Raw genomic sequence first — 21,531 nt, 5'->3', positions numbered from 1 at the left:
ATGTTAACGTAAATAATTTAACTTAGGAGTATCTGACAAATCATCTTTCCACACATTTAAAAGGGCTTGATGCAACATTATGTGGTGGACTACCATTTGGTTCTTTGACAGAATTGGTAGGGCCTGCATGGATTGAAAGCATTCACTCTATCGGTGTAAGTTGTTTACTCTCCCTCAATCACATTGTTTTACAGTATTTTAACCCTAAATCGATCCATTTTTTTCATTGAATTTCTAATCCTAAACACTATGTGAACCCTAAGCAAGTCTTGACACATAATCTGTTACTCATTAAAATGATAATTTTGAAGTTCCAACTTGCATAGAGTTAGCTCTAAAAGATGCTATTCTTGCCGAGAAATTTGCCCCTGATTTATCATGGTATGTAATATCATCTTTCTAATTACATCTGTATGCAACTTCTTTTAGAAATATTATATTTGTGCTCGAATGTAACTATGTTTCTAATTTAGGTATTGTTGGAAGTTTTAAAGTGTGAATGGAGTCTTAAGAAGGAAGTGGTGAAAGTTGTCCCACATCGGATTGGGAACAAAATAAATATTGGTATATAAGGTAAAGCCTTTACCACTCATTTGAATCTTTATAACATTTTTACCACAAGTTCTACGCGCGGGGGGGGGGGGGGGGGGTGCAAATTTGGGTTTCTGAACTAGAAATACATCGAACTCGTGCGTGCCCGCACGTCCCGCGGACACGAATGCAACTTTAAAAACCCGGGGCAAGTGATCGAGTCCGGCAGAGCTACGAACCTGGGAACAGACCGCGACAAGCCCGGTTTACTGTTTCGTTTATTTCTTTTCTTTTTCTAGATTATATTATACAAGATTTCTAACAAACTTAAACAGATTACTTACTATTATTCTTGTATTTTCAATTCAGAATGGAATTCCAATCCATGAGTACTGCCGCGTCTACAATCGTCACTTCCGCTGTTGCTGTCACAGCCGGTTTGGATGCTCCGCTGCCTGCTGCAGTCACGTCTCATGCTGAGAAACCAGAGAAGTTCACCGGTGTAAATTTCAAACAGTGACAACAAAAGATGTTCTTCTATTTGACCACTTTGAACCTCGCGAGTTTCTTGATTGAAACCATTCCCCAAGTTGATGAAGGGGTAATGGATGCGCAATCGTTGAGCGCGGTTCAGGCTTGGAATCATTCGCATTTCTTGTGCCGGAACTATGTCTTGAATGGCATGGTGGATGCACTATATAAAGTGTATTGTAAGGCCAATTCTGTCAAAGAATTATTGGAGTCGTTGGACCGCAAATACAAAACGGAAGATGCCGGTACTAAGAAATTCGTGGTGGCTAAGTTCTTGGACTTTAAAATGATAGACTCAAAAACTTTTATGAGTCAAGTCCAAGATTTGCAAGTTATTCTTCATGATATTCATGCGGAAGGGATGTCGCTTAGCGAGACATTCCAAGTTGCTTGTATTATTGAAAAGCTACCACCAAGTTGGGTCGATTTCAAGAACTATCTCAAGCATAAGCGAAAGGAGATAACCATTGAAGATCTTGTTGTTCGTCTTCGTATTGAAGAAGATAACAACATTGCTCTAAAATGAATTGACGGTCTCGGAAAAACAAAGGCCAATGTTTTTTAACATGTCCAATCTTCAAAGGGTAAAAAAGGTGGAATGAAAAATCATAGGAAAAGCTCAAACCTTGGTCCTAAGGGTGGAGTTGGGAAGAAAAAGAAGTTCCAAGGAACTTGTTATAATTGTGGAAAGCAAGGCTACAGGGCCAATGAATGCAAGCTTCCAAAGAAAGAAAATGCTCGACAAGTGAACATGGTTCGAGAGGTTGAGAACCTTGTTGCGGTGGTCAGGGACCTCTCGATTATGGTCACCGAAGTTAACTTGGTTGGGCAAAATAACAAAGATTGGTGGGTTGATACGGGGGCTACCCGTCATGTGTGCTTTGACAAAAGTCTCTTTAGCACTTTCAAAGAGGTGACTAATGGAGAAAAGGTGTTTATAGGAAACTCCGCTATGGTCGAAGTCAAAGGTGAGGGGAATGTGGTTTTGAAAATGACTTTGGGAAAGGAACTCACTTTGTCAAATGTGTTGTATGTTCCCGAAATTAGTAAGAATCTTGTGTCGGTGTGGCAGTTGAACAAGTTTGGTTTCAAAATGGTGATTGAGTCTGATAAGGTCGTGTTGACCAAAAATGGTTTGTATGTTGGTAAGGGCTATGCCCTCAATGGTATGTTCAAGTTGAATGTAACCGTGTTAAATGAAATGAATGAGAATGCTACTAGTTCTACTTATATTCTTGAGTCTTCTAATGTTAGGCATGGTAGACTAGGTCATGTTAATTTTAATTCCATTCGACGTTTGATTAAACTTAATTGTATACCAACATTCGATATCGACTCAAATAATAAATGTGAAACTTGCGTTGAAGCAAAACAAACGAGATCGTCATTCAAAAAGATTTAATGATTTATCGAACCCCTCGAGATGATTCACACCGATGTGTGTAATCTAAAAGCAATTCCTACTCGTGGTGGGAACACGTACTTCATCACGTTCATTGATGATAGTACAAGGTATTGCTATGTTTACTTACTTAAGAGTAAGGACGAGACTATTGATAAGTTTATCTTATTTAAAGCCAAAGTTGAGAATCAACTAAATCGAAAAACCAGAAGAGTAAGGAGTGACCGAGGAGGTGAATATGTTTCACCTTTTATTGACTTTTGTGAAAAAGAAGGAATCATACATGAAGTCACGCCTCCTTACTCCCCTCAATCGAATGGCATAGCGGAACGTAAAAACCGAACCTTGAAAGAAATGATGGATGCCATGATGATAAGTTCTGGGGTAAGCCCGGACATGTAGGGCGGAAGCAATCTTATCGGCGAATTATGTCTTGAACATGATACCCAATAAGAAGAAAGATCTAACGCCATATGAATTATGGACGGTAAATAAACCACCATATAAATACTTGCGAGTGTGGGGGTGCCTAGCCAAGGTTGTGGTGACTCCACCAAAACGCGGATTGTGTATTTATTGGATATACCTGTCCTGGTGGTGCATTTATTGGATTGTGTATTCATTGGATATACATGTCCTGGTGGTGCATTTCAATTTCTTGTGCATGATTCCAAGAACCCTGGAATAAACAATGGCACCATAATAGAATCAAAGGATGAATCATGGTTTGAACATATGTTCCCATGTTTGGATAAAGGAAAACCGAGCTATTCTAGACTGGTTGAGGAAAGTATTCAAAACGAGGATACTAGAGATGAACCTCGGGAACAATCTGAGACATAGGAGGTTGAAATCAGAAAGAGTAAACGGCAAAGGACTGAAAAATCCTTCGGCCTGGATTTCCTTACCTACAGGGTGGAAGAGGAACCTCAAACGTATCAACAAGTGGTGAATTCTGCTGAAGGACCTTAGTGGAGGGAGGCCATCAAATGTGAGATAGATTCTATCTTACAAAATCATACGTGGGAACTAGTGGATCTTCCTCAAGGGTGTAAACCACTAGGATATCGATGGATCTTCAAGAAGAAGATGAAACCTGATGGCACCATCGATTAGTATAAGGCAAGGTTGATGATCAAACGATATAAACAACGAGAAGGTTTAGATTACTTTGATACGTATTCGCCAGTTACGCGAATAACTTCTATCAGGTTGGTGCTTGCCATTGTCGCCATTAGAAATTTGGAAGTTCACCAAATGGATGTAAAAACAGCTTTCTTAAATGGAAATATGGAGGAAGAGATTTACATGGAACAACCTGAAGGCTTCATAGCCGTTGGGCAAGAAAAGAAAGTGTGTAAACTTGTGAAATCCTTGTATGGATTGAAACAAGCTCCTAAACAATGGCACTAAAACTTAGATCATGTCATGCTAGATGCTGGGTTCAAAATCAATGAATGTGACAAATGTGTATACGTGAAGGACACATACGATGGATATGTCATTTTGTGTCTATACGTAGATGATATGCTCATTGCTGGAAGTGATGACAAAATCATAACATCCACGAAGAACATGCTAAAAGCAAGATTTGACATGAAGGACATGGGTTTTGCGGATGTGATTTTGGGAGTTAAAATCACACGAACCCAAAATGGACTTGTTTTAAGTCAATCCCATTACGTGAGCAAAATTCTTGAGAAGTTTAATGCGAATGACTCTAATGTAGTTAGAACTCCAATTGACACATGTCACACCCTCAAAATCCACTAAAGGAGTTTTACCGTCAGAGGGTGTGAGCTAACAGGATCGGTATCATTAGTTATAAACCATATTTAAAGTTTTCAAAACCAACAAGGCATCAAGTCTTAAATGAAATGTGGAAGCGTAAATTGTAAACCAAAAAGTTGCGCCACACAGGACGACTTAAAAACCCAAGTTATCAAGATAAAGATTAAAAGAAGTTTTTAAAGCAATGATGTTTAGCGAATGCATGTCCTATACCGCGCGCCCGCCTCGGCTACCTGAGAATAACATACTAAAAGTGTCAACACAGGGTTGGTGAGTTCACACGTTTATATAAATAAAGCGTTTGCGTTTTAGCGTTACCAGATAATGTTAAGTCAATTATATATCAATAGGTAGCTAATCTATCAAGCATGTATTACTAAGTGTTCGACACCGAAGCCGACTGTTTATTTATTGCCTTGCCACCATGTCAACCTTGACCATGGTAAATGTGTTAGCCAAAATTTACACCCACTCGACCTACAGTCGAGCTTAGAGTTGGGTGGGGTTTGTCAAACCCAGTAGTACTACTCAAAGGTGACTCGCTATTATCCAATATTGACCGGTTCGATATTTAGAAGGACTTTAGTTGGTTTGTTTGCCACTTAGCCTTGCAAGTGATATATAATAAAGTAACAAAATCTACATTGATGGAGTATGTTATCTCCCCCTAATAAAAGCGTTTAAAAAGAGTAAAAGGGGCCGTGAAACTCACTGTTTGCGAAGATAACAAAAAGATCCGAGAAAAGGTGTGCGTCACAGAAATCCTCACTAGTGCTCTAAAAACAAAAATGAGATTTTCTAAGTATTTATACTACAAGTGAGTCCCTAGACTCGACACATAAAACTTATGCATGAGATACGTTTCGTGTTTCGTTTGTGAAATAAGCACGACTACACAAACACGTTGGTGATAAGCTACATGTGTGAACAAATATTGTGTCAAGTGTTATTATTGTACCTTACTAGTAAACTAACTCATACAAGGGAAATTAAGTCATACACATAGCAAAACATCGATCAACTATACACTTTTCATGTTAACTTAAGTAATTCAGCAGCTAATTTATCCAGATAGATTTTTACTCGACAAGATTACTCTATTTAATAAATCAATACACGTCCAATACATCACCAAAAATCATCACAGAAGAAAACTTGAGTTAGGTTTCTAAATAATATGTTTATTATATTTTTATCATATACGGTTTTCTCACAATGATCAAAACATCACAGTAAACACACAGCAGTAATTATCATGCGCAACAGAATTTTATTTGTTATTCCCGTTACATGGTAAATCCAATTAATGCAAGACCAATTGGGTTAGATTTCTAACTCAAAATATTAACTTCCAGAATTGGAACCAACCCTATTGGTCTTGTCGTTTATGAGATATTGTAATTGCAAAACAGTCTACCAGCAGACTTCCCGAATCAGACTTGCACAACAGATTTGTAAAATAATAAAAACTAACTTTTTCACGTCCAAAAATTACATATTCAGACTTTTTAGAAACTAGACTCGACCTACTACATCATAGAGTCAATAATCACTTCCAAACACAATATTAACATCGAGTTACAGTCATTTAAACACGAATTCAAGAATCTGTCCAGCATCAGTTTTCATCAAAACTCAGCATACACTTAACCTATTCACTATAACTCATACATACAACCCTCTAGATGCATAATCCACCAACCATGCATCTCAATTTCACTTTACATACACAATTAGGGTTTTTCTTCAAAGTTCAATTTCAAGAAACATGCGATTAACAATCAATAATCATACAACTAGTTATCAATTTACTAGTATTCATCAATAAACACACATTAAACCCTAACTCATCTTAAATCATCACTTTCAAGATTTAGGGTTTTGATTAACATGCCCAATATCATAATTAAATCATTAGAATAGCAAGAAGGTATGTTAATTACCTATCTAGAGCCTTGAATCCTTCAAAACAAGCTTGAAAAAGAGATTGTATGTGTGTGTGTGTGGGTTATGGTTGCCAGGAGGGAGAAAAGAGAGAGAGAGAGGCCGATCGTATATGGGAGGGAGGGGAGTTAGGGATGTGTAATAACCTGATTATAATATTAATTATATTACACTTAGCCCCCCTAACCTTCTAGTTAATCAATTTCAAGTACAAGTTAGTTTATTTTCCACATGACTTAACATTAGCATGTAAACACCAAGTGGCACATAAATGTAACACATAAATATCAACTTCTTTATGATACTTATTTTTTGTTCACCAATGGTTTGAGTCGACTCGTGTGTGTTTCGGTGAAATTCTCTACTTGTGTAGTAATTGTCATGCGTCATTTAAACCCTAATTTAAATGTAATGAGATATCCGTTACAGTTCGTGTGATCTTAAGTTTGAATTAACGGAGTTAACCTGAATTTGACGAGTGTCACATCATTCCCATGTTGAAAGAATTTTCGTCCCGAAAATTTGTGTCAAGTCGCGATGGGTGTCTGAAAAAAAACAAAAATTTTCAGTTTGTCACAACACAAGTCAACATCTAGCTAAGAATAGAGGGGAACCCATTAACTAGTTGGAATACTCAAGAATTATTGTCAGCTTGATGTATCTTATGAGTTGCACCAGACCCGACTTAGCATATGTTGTAAGCAAGCTAAGTAGATACACAAGCAACCCAAGTTCAAGTCATTGGAGCAGTGTGATTCGGTTACTTCGGTACCTAAGATACACTAGGGAATACGGGTTACATTATAACAGATATCCAGCAGTTGTCGAAGGACATTGTGATGCAAATTGGATATCTGACACGAATGATTCCAGAGCAACAAGTGGGTATGTATTCACACTTGGAGGTGCTGCGATATCATGGAAATCATCAAAACAAACGGTTATAGCTAGATCCACGATGAAATCAGAATTCATCGCCCTAAATAAAGCGGGTGAAACGGTAGAATGGTTACGTCAATTTGTTGAGGATATACCAAGATGGCCTAAACCGGCATCGACCATCTGTATACATTGTGATAGCCAATCGGCAATTGGCAGAGCTCATAGCACAATGTATTATGGTAAGAATAGACATATTAGACGTATACATAATACAGTACGACAACTAATATCTACTGGATTATCACTGTTGACTACGTGAAGTCAAAGGATAATATTGTGTATCCGCTAACAAAAGGCCTAAGTAGAGAGTTAGTTCAGAAGTCGTCCATGGGAATGGGACTGAAGCCCTTGAAAAATTAAAGTTCAAACGAAGGAAACCTAACTCAACAGATTGGAGATCCCAAGAATTGAGTTCAATAGGAAAACCTAATTTTATGAATTAGTGTGGTCACCGTGGGGGGTGGATACCCTACGATTTAAGAGGGAGTTTACTACATAGCTAGGTAAACTTCCTAGTCCATTCCTAAAGTGACAAGTGTGAAGCTAAGCATATGGCTTTTAATGATTCGACCAAAGTAGTCATACATGGTGAATCACCTATGTAAGAGAGAAGTGGGGACGCTTCGAATGGTGTTGTTGGGCACAACACTTAATAGCTCTTGCAGAACCAGGCGCATGTTCATGACCATAACGAACATAACTATGAGGACTTGACTTTGTCAGGGAGAGTCTTGTGTGAAGTGTATTGTCGTCTACACAAACGGCAGACGAGTTCAAAGACATCACTGTCTACTCAGAGCCAGTGGGCTAAGTACGCTTCATACGCAAAGGTTCAAAGGATAACACCTACCTATTGTATGCAAGGTTCAACTGCTGAAATCTAATCGGAATAATGTTGTTCTTTCGACCTCCATTCATGTGGGGGATTGTTGGAAGTTTTAAAGTGTGAATGGAGTCTTATGAAGGAAGTGGTGAAAGTTGTCCCACGTCGGATTGGGAACAAAATAAAGAGTGGTATATAAGGTAAAGCCTTTACCACTCATTTGAATCTTTATGACATGTTTTACAACAAGTCCTACGAGCGCGCGCACGGGGGGGGGTGCAAATTTGGGTTTCTGGACTAGAAATTCTCATCGAATTCGTGTGGGCCCGCATGTCCCGCAGACACGAATGCAACTCCAAAAACCCGGGCTTGCGTGAGACAATTTTTTGATTTTTTTTTGAAATTCAAAATCTGGTCTGGTCAATGCCATTAATAATCATTATGAGAATGATTTTTATTTTTCGGTTTTGTAATATGCACTAATGGCCATTATGTGATATTATTATTATTTAATGGTTATTATCATTGTTGATTATGATCTGGTGGCTATATAACCAGTACCATCCCTTCAGTTTCAGAGACACCAAAAAAACACAGTTCATCTTCTTCCTCTTTCTTTGCTGCAACAATATTATTTTCGTTTTCATTTCATGCAAGTTATCGAGTCCGGCAGAGCTACGATTCTGTTTCGAACCGTAATACCCTGGGAACAGACCACGAATCTGTTTAAGGGAATTGTGTTAAACACAAGCCCGGTTTACTGTTTCGTTTATTTCTTTTCTTTTTCAAGATTGTATTATACAAGATTTCTAACAGGTATATGGATGTTATACTTCAGCTGATCGACAAAGGTAGAGATTTTGTTAGTGATGATATTAGGTTTCGTGTGCTGTAGTTTGTAACAAACAATGGATATCTTCAAGTACCTCTATATCTTGAATTGCATTTGATATTTAGATGTGTTATAAGTCTTTTTATTAAGTTACAGTCTACAGGAGTCATTCTTTTTTATTTAATTCATTGTTATTATGCAACGCTAAAAGCTAGGTAGTATCCTGATAAGCCTGCCATACATGCGACAATGATTAATGTATATATACTCTTATATATTTGTTTTAAATGATAAGATTATGGTTAAGCATATTAACTCTCAGTTTTATATTTTTATTCTAACGGTTCAAACTTGTCAGATTCAAAGTTTTCCTAATTAAGAACTATGCTTTAACTTTTAAAGTCCAGGGATTGTTTTGCTACACTTTGATTTTATAGGTCAACCAACCCTAAACCAGCAGTTTCTATTTCGGTTTAAAGGGAGTTTTAAGGCATATGGGGCTGTAGAAAGGATTTGATTTGTAGAGTACCTATTAAAGGGGATCAAGGTAATAGCCTTTTTCCGGTTAGAGGTATGATAATGTGTGGTATACTGTTGTATGTGGGCAATATCTTATTTTTGTTATCTGCCAGAAACATACAGTGGATTGATAGTGTAGCGCAATGATAGTGTACGCTATAAAAACGGGAGCCAACATGCGTATCAAAGTCATCTGGGTCAACAACAAGGTGAGGACTTAATTTCTTAAAAAAGGAATTGAACTGCACGCGTTATTATCATATCTTATCTGAACTGCACGCGTACTATTCTGTACGTGCACGATAATCTTATCTGCATGCACGCGCAGATCTGAACCGGACGCTCTTGTTGTTCTGATCTGCGGGCTGTTCTGATATGCGCGCGTTATTCTGATCTGCGCGTTATTCAGATTCTGATTTTAACTGCACGCTACTGATCTGATCCGCGCGAGCTAATTTGATCAGCGCGTTATTCTGAGCTGCGCGTTATTCATATTCTGATTTTAACTGCACGCTACTGATCTGATCCGCGCGCGCTGAACTGGACGCAAATGAAAGAATACGACAAAAATAAAAGTATTTATTTTCAACTTTGTAAAAATCTGTTTCATACATGTGTGACTAAAATGTAATTATTTCAACTTGAATTCATAAGTCAACTTGATTAGTGAATTATGAGATGATGTTTTTTGTTATGAGGCTGCCTTCAGTTCAACACACACAAAAACAAACTTGAATTATCATTCAATCATCATCTGTAACTTTGAATATGTTAGTCTGTAGTGTCCAACTCAACCGGGAAGTATAGAGTGCGGATATTATATCTTAAACTTCATGAAGGAGATAGTTCGTTATGGACTATACATACTCGTCAATAACAATGTAAGTGTAATTTACTCTTTTGCTTGTTTTGTTTTGATTGAATATGTTTTGACCCGACCAAGTTTGTAACGTCTTGTTTTTTCTTCTTAGGTTGGTGGAGGCAAAGAGGTACACGAATGCGGATCTTGATACGGTTTGTGAAGAATGGTCGAGCTATGTGGTTCAGTTTGTTTTCCGAGAATGATTTCTTCTATTGACTAAACAAATATTTTTTGTAACATTTGATGTAGGATGTTTAATTAAGAAATGAAAGACTTATTTTGTATAATTGTGTCATTAATTTAAATTTTAGTATGCATAATAATAATAATAAAATAGTAAAATAATTTTTTTTTGAAATAATACCATGACTCGCAAATTTACGTGTCATAAAGTGCAGTCATAACGTGCAAGTCATAAACGCGAGTTATGCAATGTGAGTCATAAAGATGAGTCATGAAATGTGAGTCATAAAGGCGAGTCATAAGTTATGACTCGCGTGTGCGAGTCATAATTGATTTATGACTGGGCTATCAATGACTCGCGTTTGCGAGTCATCTGTACCTATTTATGACTCACAATGCGAGTCATTAAAAGCCTTTTTTCTAGTACACATCGAAAATTTTAAATTAGTTGGGTTTTCGGATGCGAAAATTGACGAATGTTACACTGTAACTCTAGAGATTTCCTGATGCTCGAAATTATAATAGACCTGGTGTATACTTCAAACCTTCTAATTCTTAATATTTATTTCAATTTCCCATTTGGTTTTAAGTAAACAAACCTTATTAGACTTAAATAATACTGATTACACATCTTGCATCTAGCATGAAACAAAATTGTGATCTAAAATACTGTGTTTAATGAACACAATGACCCAGAAATATATTGCTATGTAATGTAGGACATATATGTTCATGCTTACAATTAATTTTGATGGTTGACTTATTCAATTAGCCCCAGGGGAAACAACAGTTTAATGTGCCATAAGGTGACAGGGGATCAATTTCCTTACGATTGAACGTTGCAATCTTAATATCGCTCCTCGTATATCTGTTTTGTATGAACCAAACCAAACCAAAGTGGGCGGTCAAACTTGTTCATGAATATGAATAGGACTCGACAGCTCTAGCACTTGATCGATTGTAATATTTTCATTGTTCACTTGTGGTTGAATTTGTAGCCGGTCGCCTTGACTTCTAACACCAGATTTCGAGTCTGGTTGTCTCCTATCTCCTACCCAATCGGTAATGAGTTCAAGTGTAAACTGGTCGAAAACACTTGGTTTAAACATGCTTCCCATCTGCAATATAGTCACATTGATACGTTATTTGTTCATCCTTATAAAAAAATAAAATTAGTTATATAAGAATACCTGGGATACAATGGCATACAAAGGTAATGTGCTGTAGCTACAAAGTACTTGAACAATTGCCCTATACATAATCGGAACCACATTTAATACATATAGATGGCATATTAATATTATTAATGATAACTAAGTAATTCAATGTACAATTATATAAACTGAAAGATCATCTAATGAATTTATTTTACATTGTGTAAACATTAAGATTATACATTTTGTTTTCAAAATGATATGTACAAAATTTATATAAAACTCAATTCATATGAAAAAGTTTAAATATTCAGATCATAGTCATTTTTGAGCTCAAATGATATAGGATGAGGGAATTAAAAATGATTTGTTAGATCGAGTTGCACATTAATTCGTCAAGTACATGATTAAGTATAGAAGTTTCTTGGGACGTAATAATTAAATTAAGGTTCTGGATTTAGAGTTGATCAGTGTATACTTATTCCATATACTTGCACTAGGACTCGCTCTAGTTTGACATACACTTGTAGCCTATTTCTATACTTTGGTTTTGTTTCTCCTTACATTAATTTGCCTTAACATTGTCTGAGATATATATGTATTCCCCTAAAGGCTTATTAGGGGATCCTGCCTATAAGTAATTCCGAGGGGTTCACACTACTTGTTCTTATTTCTTTGTTGTTTGATCTTGTCATCTCTCACCACTATATGTTGTTAGTAGTGTAATGTTATTACTATTAGCACTTAACTCATCATATTGGTGAGTTATTCCCTTAGCAACACTATGTTATATGGGGTTTACTACGCTTTAAATGTAAAAAAAAAAAGAGTTTTTTTAGAGTTGAGGGAGTAGCTAGCTACTTTGTCACTAGATATTACTGCCTTACTGGATAAGTTTGTTTTGTTTGACACCATCACTGATTATTTTAAAAGATGAATTAAAATGATTTTCCAAGATCGTTAATTATCATAACAATGCTTACCCGAGAACCAGTTTCGTGACGATGTAGCCCACTTTCTCCATGACACATGAGTCGAATCCATACGTAGTCTATGCCACATTTGCCCGCAAGTTAGATCAAAACATTAATTACAGCAATATTCTTTGTAAAAAAATGAAATCAGCTTCTCAAATAATCATACACATACCCAAACCCAAAAAAAGAAGCCAATCTCAAAAGAATTTTGAAACAAGATGAAGTGGATCAGGTAAATAATGATTTTAGGGTTGTTGAACCAAAAATGATCATCAGAAGGTTTTACTGCTTCTCCTCTATTATTGACAACATCTCTTGCTAATCGTGTAATGATGTGCTCCAGATGAGCTCCCACAAGTAGTAGAAGCTATCATGTTAATCACCAACCCGACCAATTCGATATATATGTCACTTATGATAATGCAGTTGTTTTATATATGAAATCTTAAAGAGAGTTGCCATTTACAAACTTACAATGAGTGGCAGAAACGACAACCAAAAGTATGTGTACCAACCTGCATATAAATATTTTCATCCATCATAACCTTTAATTTGTTGGAAACAAGTATAAGCATTATAGGTTTAAATTCTTAAATTAAGATACCAACAATTATACTAGTTAACGTACCACTAATGTTGAGTAGCAAAAAGACCACAACAAAGAGCCACAAATACCAACTGTCGAAAAACAATAAATAACAAGTGTAACATGACAGTTAATTAACATATACGCTCGTTCTAAATACGATCACATGCATGCGAATCAAAATCAACGTTTTTGGAAGCGATAGGAGTACCTAATGCCGACAATCTTTTTGAAATCATACTCTAGTGTTCGTAACATGTACTTGTAAAAGTTGTAATTTGGGTTTCCCGGACAATGCTCCTGCATGATCATATACAAAATCACACCAGCCATATGAAACACGTAGATGGTTCTATGGTCATATGTAACGATTTTGATCACTAACAGAACAGGTGTTAAAGAATGGCTAAATTAGAAAATATTTACCTTTATGAATCCTGTTCTAAGTGCTACATAATCTGCCTTGGTTACTGATCCATAGAACTGCTTGAAAAATGATACCTGCAAATAACAAATTAAGAGAATATATATAAAGTACTCAAGAAGAGCATGAATATATATTTATATATATATAAACTATATATTAAGATAAGAACTGGACTTACTATCCATCGTATCACTGGCCACTTTCTGTAGTGCCCGATAGTGCGTTGCGTGAAGAACTGTCGATGATGATTATGATGATGAAGATGATGGTGGTGATGAAGATGATGATGAGCATGACCTATATATGTATATATATAGAACAAAATAAAAGAATTAGACTGCAATGTTATTGAAACCGGAAGATGGAAATCAAAGATATTTTAATTAAGATAGAATGCTGTTAATTAGTATTACTTTTGGCTGGATCATCAGGAATCTTGAGGGAGTCCTCCCAACGCTTCCACTCACGTATCTACACGATATTATTTTGTTTAGGCTTTGAGGTGTGATCACGTAATTGGTTGTATGATTTTCGATTTACAAAGGCAAAGCCATGCAAATGTCAATTTTTAAGGCCAAATCTGCGTCCACATTTATAATATGGTTCATGCTATACCCGATCCCATTTGAATTTGATTTCACACCATTCAATGATTGCCATCGTTGTTTTGACCAAAATTCACAATTTGAAAATTGTTAGTTTGAACAACCATTTGGTCGATATCCGACGACCGTTCTAACCATAGACGGCTAAACATTAAAAGGTTTTGGTCAGAACGACCTTCTGACCTCTTTCCGGACAACCCTTACCAGTCTCTATAATGTCTTTTCTTTAGGTTATACTTTCGTATAATCATTTGTGCAATCAAATAAGTAGTTTTAAAAAAATGGTAAAGCAATAAGTGAAGGAAAGTTTTGAAAGCAGGCATGACCAATCGTATCTTGAAATATAAGCTGATTAGGGGGCCAACAAAGAATATCATGTTAAAATGACTTGGCAATACGAAGTTCGGACATATGTCGTGATAGGGCTACACATGAGCCTAGACTGTTATGGAAAGTTTGTTCTTTGATGTGCCCTGTCGTTAGCGTGTGGGATCCAAAAGAGCCTAACCTCGTGACTTTTTAAGCATCTTTGTAAACTATCTAGGCTAAAAGGGTACCTGATCAATGGCATGTGGGATCCGAATGACTTTAGCCGCACACCTTTTTTTGAGTCTTTAGAAACTCTCATGGCGCCTAATCGTACAACTTTTTAACTGCTGTTTAGGCTACTCTGTAGCCCCAATATCGTGACACGGGGTTGTATATCACTTTGCCAAGCCATTTTTGCATGGTATTCCGTGAAGGTCCATTTGGTGCGTAATGGTGTGTAAGAAGCCTATTTTGAAAAAGGAAGGGGCATACTAGCTAGGGACACACCACACCATAGGACTATACGTGGCTATTATTGGGGGCTTATACACCCCGTATAGCCCTATTAGTTATTTTGTTTAGCAAAAAAGGGCGGTGTCCCTAAAAAACCCCAAAAGGAAACGAAACAATTTCATGTGTATTTTGAGAACCTATTTTGTAATTTCCTATTGTGGAATTCTTCTTCCTAAGTTAAAAACATGGTCAAAATGATTATTGTTAGCAAAGATGGAGTAGAACATTACTCTAGCAACCCCAAGGACCATTGTAGTGGCACAGAATATCACATGCACAACTGCTAAGACAAATATAAAAATGTGAAGCTGGTGTAGTCCTTCTAAAGAGACCAATGGCACCTTCCCCTTGTGTGCACATATCTGTGTTCCAAGATCTTCGGACAAAAGATGTCGGCCATAACTCAAGTTAAGATGTTCGGTTGTGATTTCTTCCCTTTTGCAAGGAAGCATGTAATTGGCAAGATGTGCTGGTATGCATATCTTGCTTATCATACGTTGCGAAACCGTCAATAACAGTGATATGAATCCCAAAAGCATCAACTCTGATATTAAAACCTTTTTTTTGTTAGATCATGATAAAAGCTAATATTCAATTTGCCTAAACCTACCAGCTTAACTTTTAATATAACGGGTTGTGTACAAACCTTCTTGTAGTTTTTGTAACGCCTCGTAGAGAGCATCTTGACCTCTTCGCTTTAACAACTATATATGTAAATACAACACAACACAGCACAATACAAAAATAAATTTTAGTGAATACGTAAATAAATATACTTAGCATCTTAAGTGACATTTTTAATAAAGTTATACTTACATATTGATTATATTATCCCTATATTATAATTAAATATTTGTTTATTTGTATTCAAAGAAGTGTATTTTTTTCCCTATTAATAATCTATTATGGTTGTTTATGAACACCCGATAACATGTATATTATACTTGTAACCAGAGAAAATACAAATGGGTTTATTAGCTTGACTACTAAAAAATATATAACACATAATTATATTAAAATAATATGTATTTTTCTTAGAGCAAATGACAAAAATGTTTATTTAACCGCTCAATATCAACAAAAAAAATCTATTTAACCAACCAATTTTCATAATGTCTGCCATAACACCTGTTGACGCGATTACTTTTTAATCATTGCTCGACGAGATTTTTAATGAACCAGATTAGTTTGTCCATAAAAATTTTGTTGGAAGCCAAAAAAAAGATAAATAAATCTTGTTGGATGCTAAAATAATATTGTCGGAAGCCAAAACAAATATCGTCGAAAGCCAAAATCAATCGCGTTGGATGCCAAAAGTGATTATGTCTACTACCTATAGGATGGACATTTTGAAATTGGTTGAATGGTCAGATGCACTATCCCTTTTTCTTTATGTGTATCAAACTATCAATACAATTAAACACATATTTTTGGTGGTTAAGATATCACTTAACACTTAACTCTTATTTATACTAATACATAATATAATCAAAAGAGGGTATACCTTGCCAAGATGATGAAGGCCGCGCTCGGCAAGTAGAGAGAGGATTACCATGACAGAACAGACCACCGCGACAATCCATGTTGGCGTGTACTCCAAAGATCTCGACTGATTGGCTTCTACCATGTTTTCCTCGGATAATTAATGGAAATGAATATAGAAGGGAAGGGAGCTTCGTCATTTGTTTAATGGTGTGGATTGGATTGAAGATGAGGAAAAGAATGTCTGCCTTTGAAGGTGATGGTTACCACGTAAAGAACAAAACTTTTAGGTTGCTTGCTTTAAAGTTTAAACCTTAGTTTTGTCAAAACAAAAGTATTTTTTCTAAAAACAGAATGTTGGAGATATCACTAGAGTGTTGGAAATATTATCATTATTTTTTATTTTTTTTAGGCGAATTATCGATTTAATATTTAACATGATGGAATTTGTATAACACCTCTCTCTCTCTCTCTCTATATATATATATATATAAATGATCCAATACAATAATCCATTATCATACAATAGGTACGCGAGTTTCTAAACCATCGATTTCAAAAAAACACGCAACCGTCCACTACTCCACTGCTCCCATCAACTCTGATCCACTGCTCATTCCGTCCACCTTCACCGTCACCGTCTAATGATTGCATCCACTGTCGCGATCGTCGACGGTACCGTCGTGAACACCATCTTCCTCCGTCACGCCTTTTCACAGGTCAGTTAAACTAATTGATCAATTAAACTTTGAAAGTGATCCAATTAATCATCAATTTGATCAATTAAACTTTGAAACTGATCCAATTAATCATCAATTTGAAGCTTCAGTCGATCAATTTTGAGTTTGAGTTCTGGGTTTTAACATTGAACGTATTAACCATAAGTTCAAACGTATAAACAGAACGTATAAATTTTTTGTACTGAACTTTTAAAGTTTAATTGATTTTGTTTTGAACGTTTAAACAGAACGCATAATACGTTTAAACAGAACGTATAAACTTAATGTTAATACGTTCAATGTCAGAACCAAGAACTCAAAACTCAAAATTGATCGACGGAAGCTTCAAATTGATGATTAATTGGATCAATTTCAAGGTTAATTGATCAATTAGGCTTATCAACAGTTTCAATTTCAATTTCAATTGGAAATTGCTTAACTGACCCTGTGACCAACGATCGATGGTGGTAACGGACGATGGTGGTGCTCATGACAGTAGACGATGGTCGCGACGGTGGACTTTGACGGGTATGCGTTAAGTATTTTTAGGTTAATTACAATTATGACACTAAACAGTTTTAATTTCAATTAGAATCGGTGGTACAAGAAGTCGCGTATGTAATGTATGATAAGCGGTTATTGTACGTTAACTCACCCATATATATATATAGGAGGGTTATTTTGAGAACCATGGTGAGTTTTAAGAACTTTAAGAACTCAATTTTGAATTACACATTTAATTAAATGATATGAAATATGTGGCTGAGATTAAATTCAATTAAAAAATGAAGCAGGAGAGAGAATAAGTATTATAATTACACAAGTTTAAACTTTAGTTACACATGTGTAAAAAGTCGATTCGGTGTGTAAAAAAATACTGTAATTTTTTGTACATCACTTAAACTTACATATTACACGTGTAAAAAAAATTCGAAAAAAAAAATTTGTTACGTTGAGTTCTTTCGAGTTCTTAAAACTCAAGTGGTTCTCAAAAGAAATCAAATATATATATATCGCATAAATAAAGTAGGTATAATGAACATAAATTTAAACAAAGTTAAGAAAGTTAAACAAAAAATAACTTAAGTCAACCATATCAAATCCAACTTTCCACGATTACATTATTTATCAAAGTGGCCAAACTAGAAATTTTTTCTACGGGTTCTGAAAATTTTGAGGGATAAATAATCGGTTGTTTATCAATTAGATTTTGGTTTTCTACGGGTTCGATGTTGAAATTTCTATGGGTGCGATGTCAAAATACACTAATATAATAACACTAAAACAAAAATTTGCACGGGTTCGGCCAAACCCGTTCCTTTAAAGCTGCCTACGCCCCTGACTTATCATAAGAATGAGAAACGATAAATAAAAGCGAAGAAAGACCACTTGGAGCAAAACACGGAAACAAATCCTGATAAAAGTATAAAAGTTTTTTATATTATCGGATTTCTAGTAGATGAGATGAGGAAGTTATAGTTTAACGTGTTAGCATTTTTAAAGCATGTTTGAGATTGAGTTTGAAAAATGTTTATTGACTTTTTCAAAAAGCTATTTTGAAAAGCCAGAATTTTGGGCTTTTGAAAAACTATTTTTTAAGCCTTTCATAAATCTAAAATGAAAAAGATGTTTGCGATTGCCAAACACATTTTAACTTGTTGGCTTCTTAAAAACAGTAATAAGCCAAAAAATATTTTTCAAACTCAATCCCAAACATGCCTATAATCGTTCAAAAACTAACCTATCAATTTTAACTAATATCTGTAATATAACCAATTGATAAGATACTACAAGCCAATATTAATATCCTAATCTTATCTTAAATATATATAAACGAAAACTTTAAAAGTTCTCTGGTTACTCACTACATTCTTTCAAGCTATCAGATTGTTTTATTTATAAATAGAGGCTTCACATGCCTTTAAACCGATATCACGGGTATGGGTCTCACCAAACCAAGATAGCCTTAAAATGGGTATAAGAACTCATTAAATAAAAAAATAATCTCACCAAATATTTGATATAAAAATCTTATAAAACAGGGATATACCAAAACTTATATCTATTTTTTTAAAAGAGATATTATTTATAATTAAAAACAATTTTACAGTAAAAAATAAGCGGGTCATGTGTCACACCCCGACCAAAGGCGGCGGAACATGCTGGGATGCAACGGATTGCCCATAAACGCATGACACTATTTAAAGCGACAATATTTGAACAACTCATTTAATTTCACAACATCAAAATGTCACATAACGAACTTGTTCATACAATAATCATCACAAAATATAGCAAATAAATATACTGTTCATTTTGCTAATATCCTAAAGGTATTTGTGACGTTTTCTCCAACTCCATAATCAACCTAAATGCAAACCTGTAACATTTCATAAAATAAAGTTTATCAAACAAAGGTTGGTGAGCAATTCATAGTTTTGAGCATATATGTATATAATAAGAAAAGTCACAATCTTGTATACGAAACAACAAATAGATAACAATAATTTGGATAATATGAGGTCGCTAATAAGAATACATTAGCGGAACCGTCTATAAGAGAATACCAAATAGATTCGGATTTCATGAGGTCGTTAATAAGAATACATTAACGACACCGTGCTATAAGAGAATACCAGATAGTTCACGGATTTATGAATCAACCCTTCAAAAGCGATAAAACACATAAGCATATAAACATATAAGCATAGAACACCAAATCGAGTATTTATTCAAGTAAAGTATACAATAACGTTTATGGTTTAAGACTCAAGTATAAAGCATTTAATTTGAATAAGTATGAAATGTCACCCCCAAAATGAAAGATGGAAAACGGGGTATGAAAGTACTCGCATTCAAGTATAAAACTTGGTTTGGAAAAATCGGGTAAACGGAAGGACGGGTCTATCGAGCAAGGCCTAAAATAAAAATAAAAGCCTTGTGTTAGAAAGGTTGTTTTATGAAAACTTTAAAATAAAAGTTTAGAAATGTAAACAATTAAATTTTAAGGTTTATAAAGTAACTATTTTAGAAATTATAGAAATAATTCTTTAAAATTGTAAGTTTGCTCGAAACCGGGTTAAAGTATCTAACCTTAATATTTACTCAACCTATGTTAAGTAATAAGGTGGGTAAAAACGCAAGAATGCAAGTCCCTTTGGAATAAAGATACTAAAACGGGTTTTAACGAGTGCTTGGGTTGTTGGTTCGGGTCTTGATAATTGGTCAAACCCAAAGTCAACTTTCCGGAATATTAAATGTTATGAGATAACTCATAAAAATATATTAACACATATCGTAAACGAAAAAGGTATTCATGTTGATCCCGCTAAAATTGAGGCCGTTAAGGATTGGAAAACTCCAACGACTCCCACAAAAATTCGATCCTTCCTCGGTTTGGCCGGCTATTATCGGCGTTTCATTCGGAATTTTTTCAAGATCTCTTTGTCTCTTACCTCCCTCACTCATAAAGGAAAACCATTTAATTGGGTTTCCAAGCAAGAGGAAGCTTTTCATACTCTTAAGTACATGCTTTGCAATGCTCCCGTTCTAACCCTTCCCGATGAAAACGACGATTTTGTTGTATTTTACGATGCTTCTCATCAAGGCCTTGGTTGTGTTCTCATGCAACGAGGTCAAGTCATCGCTTACGCATAAATGCAACTTAAGGATAACGAGAAGAATTACACGACTCACGATCTCGAACTTGGTGCCGTCGTTTTCGTTCTCAAAATCTGGAGACATTACCTTTACGGTACAAAATGTGTGGTTTTTACCGATCATAAAAGCCTTCAACATATTTTTGACCAAAAGGATCTCAACATGAGACAACGACGATGGGCCGAATTACTTAGTGATTACAATTGCGAAATTCGCTATCATCCCGGTTGTGACATTCGTCAAATTTGGGTTTCGATCCTTTTTCGCGTTTTATTTTAATAAATTATACGTCGTACCTGTATTGTATTGTAAACCCGACCCGGTAATTTTATACATCGTTCAAGTCGATCTTTAAATCTTCCACGTATATAATTCATCAAACCCGTCATGTAGGCGTGTACTAATCACTGTTCATTTAACAAAAAAAAGGAGTTTATAAGTTGTAAGGGGTAATCTTTGCCATTTTTGAACCTATATTGTAACACCCTTGGCAAACACAACATCGTCCCACTCTTAGGCTATCCCACATCGGCCGTGGACAAGAGAGATCCTTGGTTCATAAGTAATGTCCTGTCTCTTAACATCACCAACGTGTTTTGGGCAACCAAAAACAAATTCGTGAGCTCTTCGTGGGCAGATCGGACAATATTGGTGGTGCGAGAGGCCGGGGTGTTACAGTTGGTATCAGAGCCACTCTTGTGCCGTTCGGGATGATGGGACACGCCTCATCGGGGATGTT

At 35.6% G+C, this 21,531-nt stretch overlaps 1 protein-coding gene across 2 annotated transcripts; it reads right to left on the bottom strand.

The window, feature by feature from the left end:
* Window positions 1–11,256: 11,256 nt before the first annotated feature.
* LOC143606969 (MLO-like protein 13) lies at window positions 11,257–16,718 on the bottom strand. 2 transcript variants are annotated; one of them, XM_077082574.1, is made up of 13 exons: window positions 16,436–16,718; window positions 15,578–15,635; window positions 15,162–15,475; window positions 13,918–13,975; window positions 13,683–13,801; window positions 13,504–13,578; window positions 13,289–13,377; window positions 13,120–13,169; window positions 12,966–13,006; window positions 12,664–12,858; window positions 12,498–12,565; window positions 11,551–11,611; window positions 11,257–11,478 (listed from the first exon to the last, which is right to left on the bottom strand). In XM_077082574.1, the coding sequence occupies exons 1-13, from the start codon at window positions 16,556–16,558 to the stop codon at window positions 11,266–11,268; spliced, it is 1,464 nt and encodes a 487-aa protein (XP_076938689.1). In that variant the 5' UTR covers window positions 16,559–16,718; the 3' UTR covers window positions 11,257–11,265. The 2 variants fall into 2 exon arrangements, with proteins under 2 accessions (XP_076938689.1, XP_076938690.1); XM_077082575.1 differs by lacking the exons at window positions 11,257–11,478; window positions 11,551–11,611 and having other exon boundaries at window positions 12,494–12,565.
* Between the last annotated feature and the right edge of the window lie 4,813 nt (window positions 16,719–21,531).

This window comes from Bidens hawaiensis, unplaced genomic scaffold (assembly GCF_021521415.1).
Source record: "Bidens hawaiensis isolate Kalapana, Puna unplaced genomic scaffold, B.hawaiensis_p1.1 tig00078627_1, whole genome shotgun sequence".
Classification (NCBI taxonomy): Eukaryota; Viridiplantae; Streptophyta; class Magnoliopsida; order Asterales; family Asteraceae; genus Bidens; species Bidens hawaiensis.
This window is presented reverse-complemented; position numbering and strand designations above follow the sequence as displayed.

Coding starts and splice junctions, on each gene's coding strand:
- LOC143606969 (XM_077082574.1), bottom strand. CDS start 16,558: ATGGTAGAAGCCAATCAGTCGAGATCTTTGGAGTACACGCCAACATGG. Junction 15,476..15,577: donor GTTACAAAAACTACAAGAAG/GTTTGTACACAA, acceptor TTTTAATATCAG/AGTTGATGCTTTTGGGATTC. Junction 13,007..13,119: donor TTTGCTACTCAACATTAGTG/GTACGTTAACTA, acceptor ATTTATATGCAG/GTTGGTACACATACTTTTGG.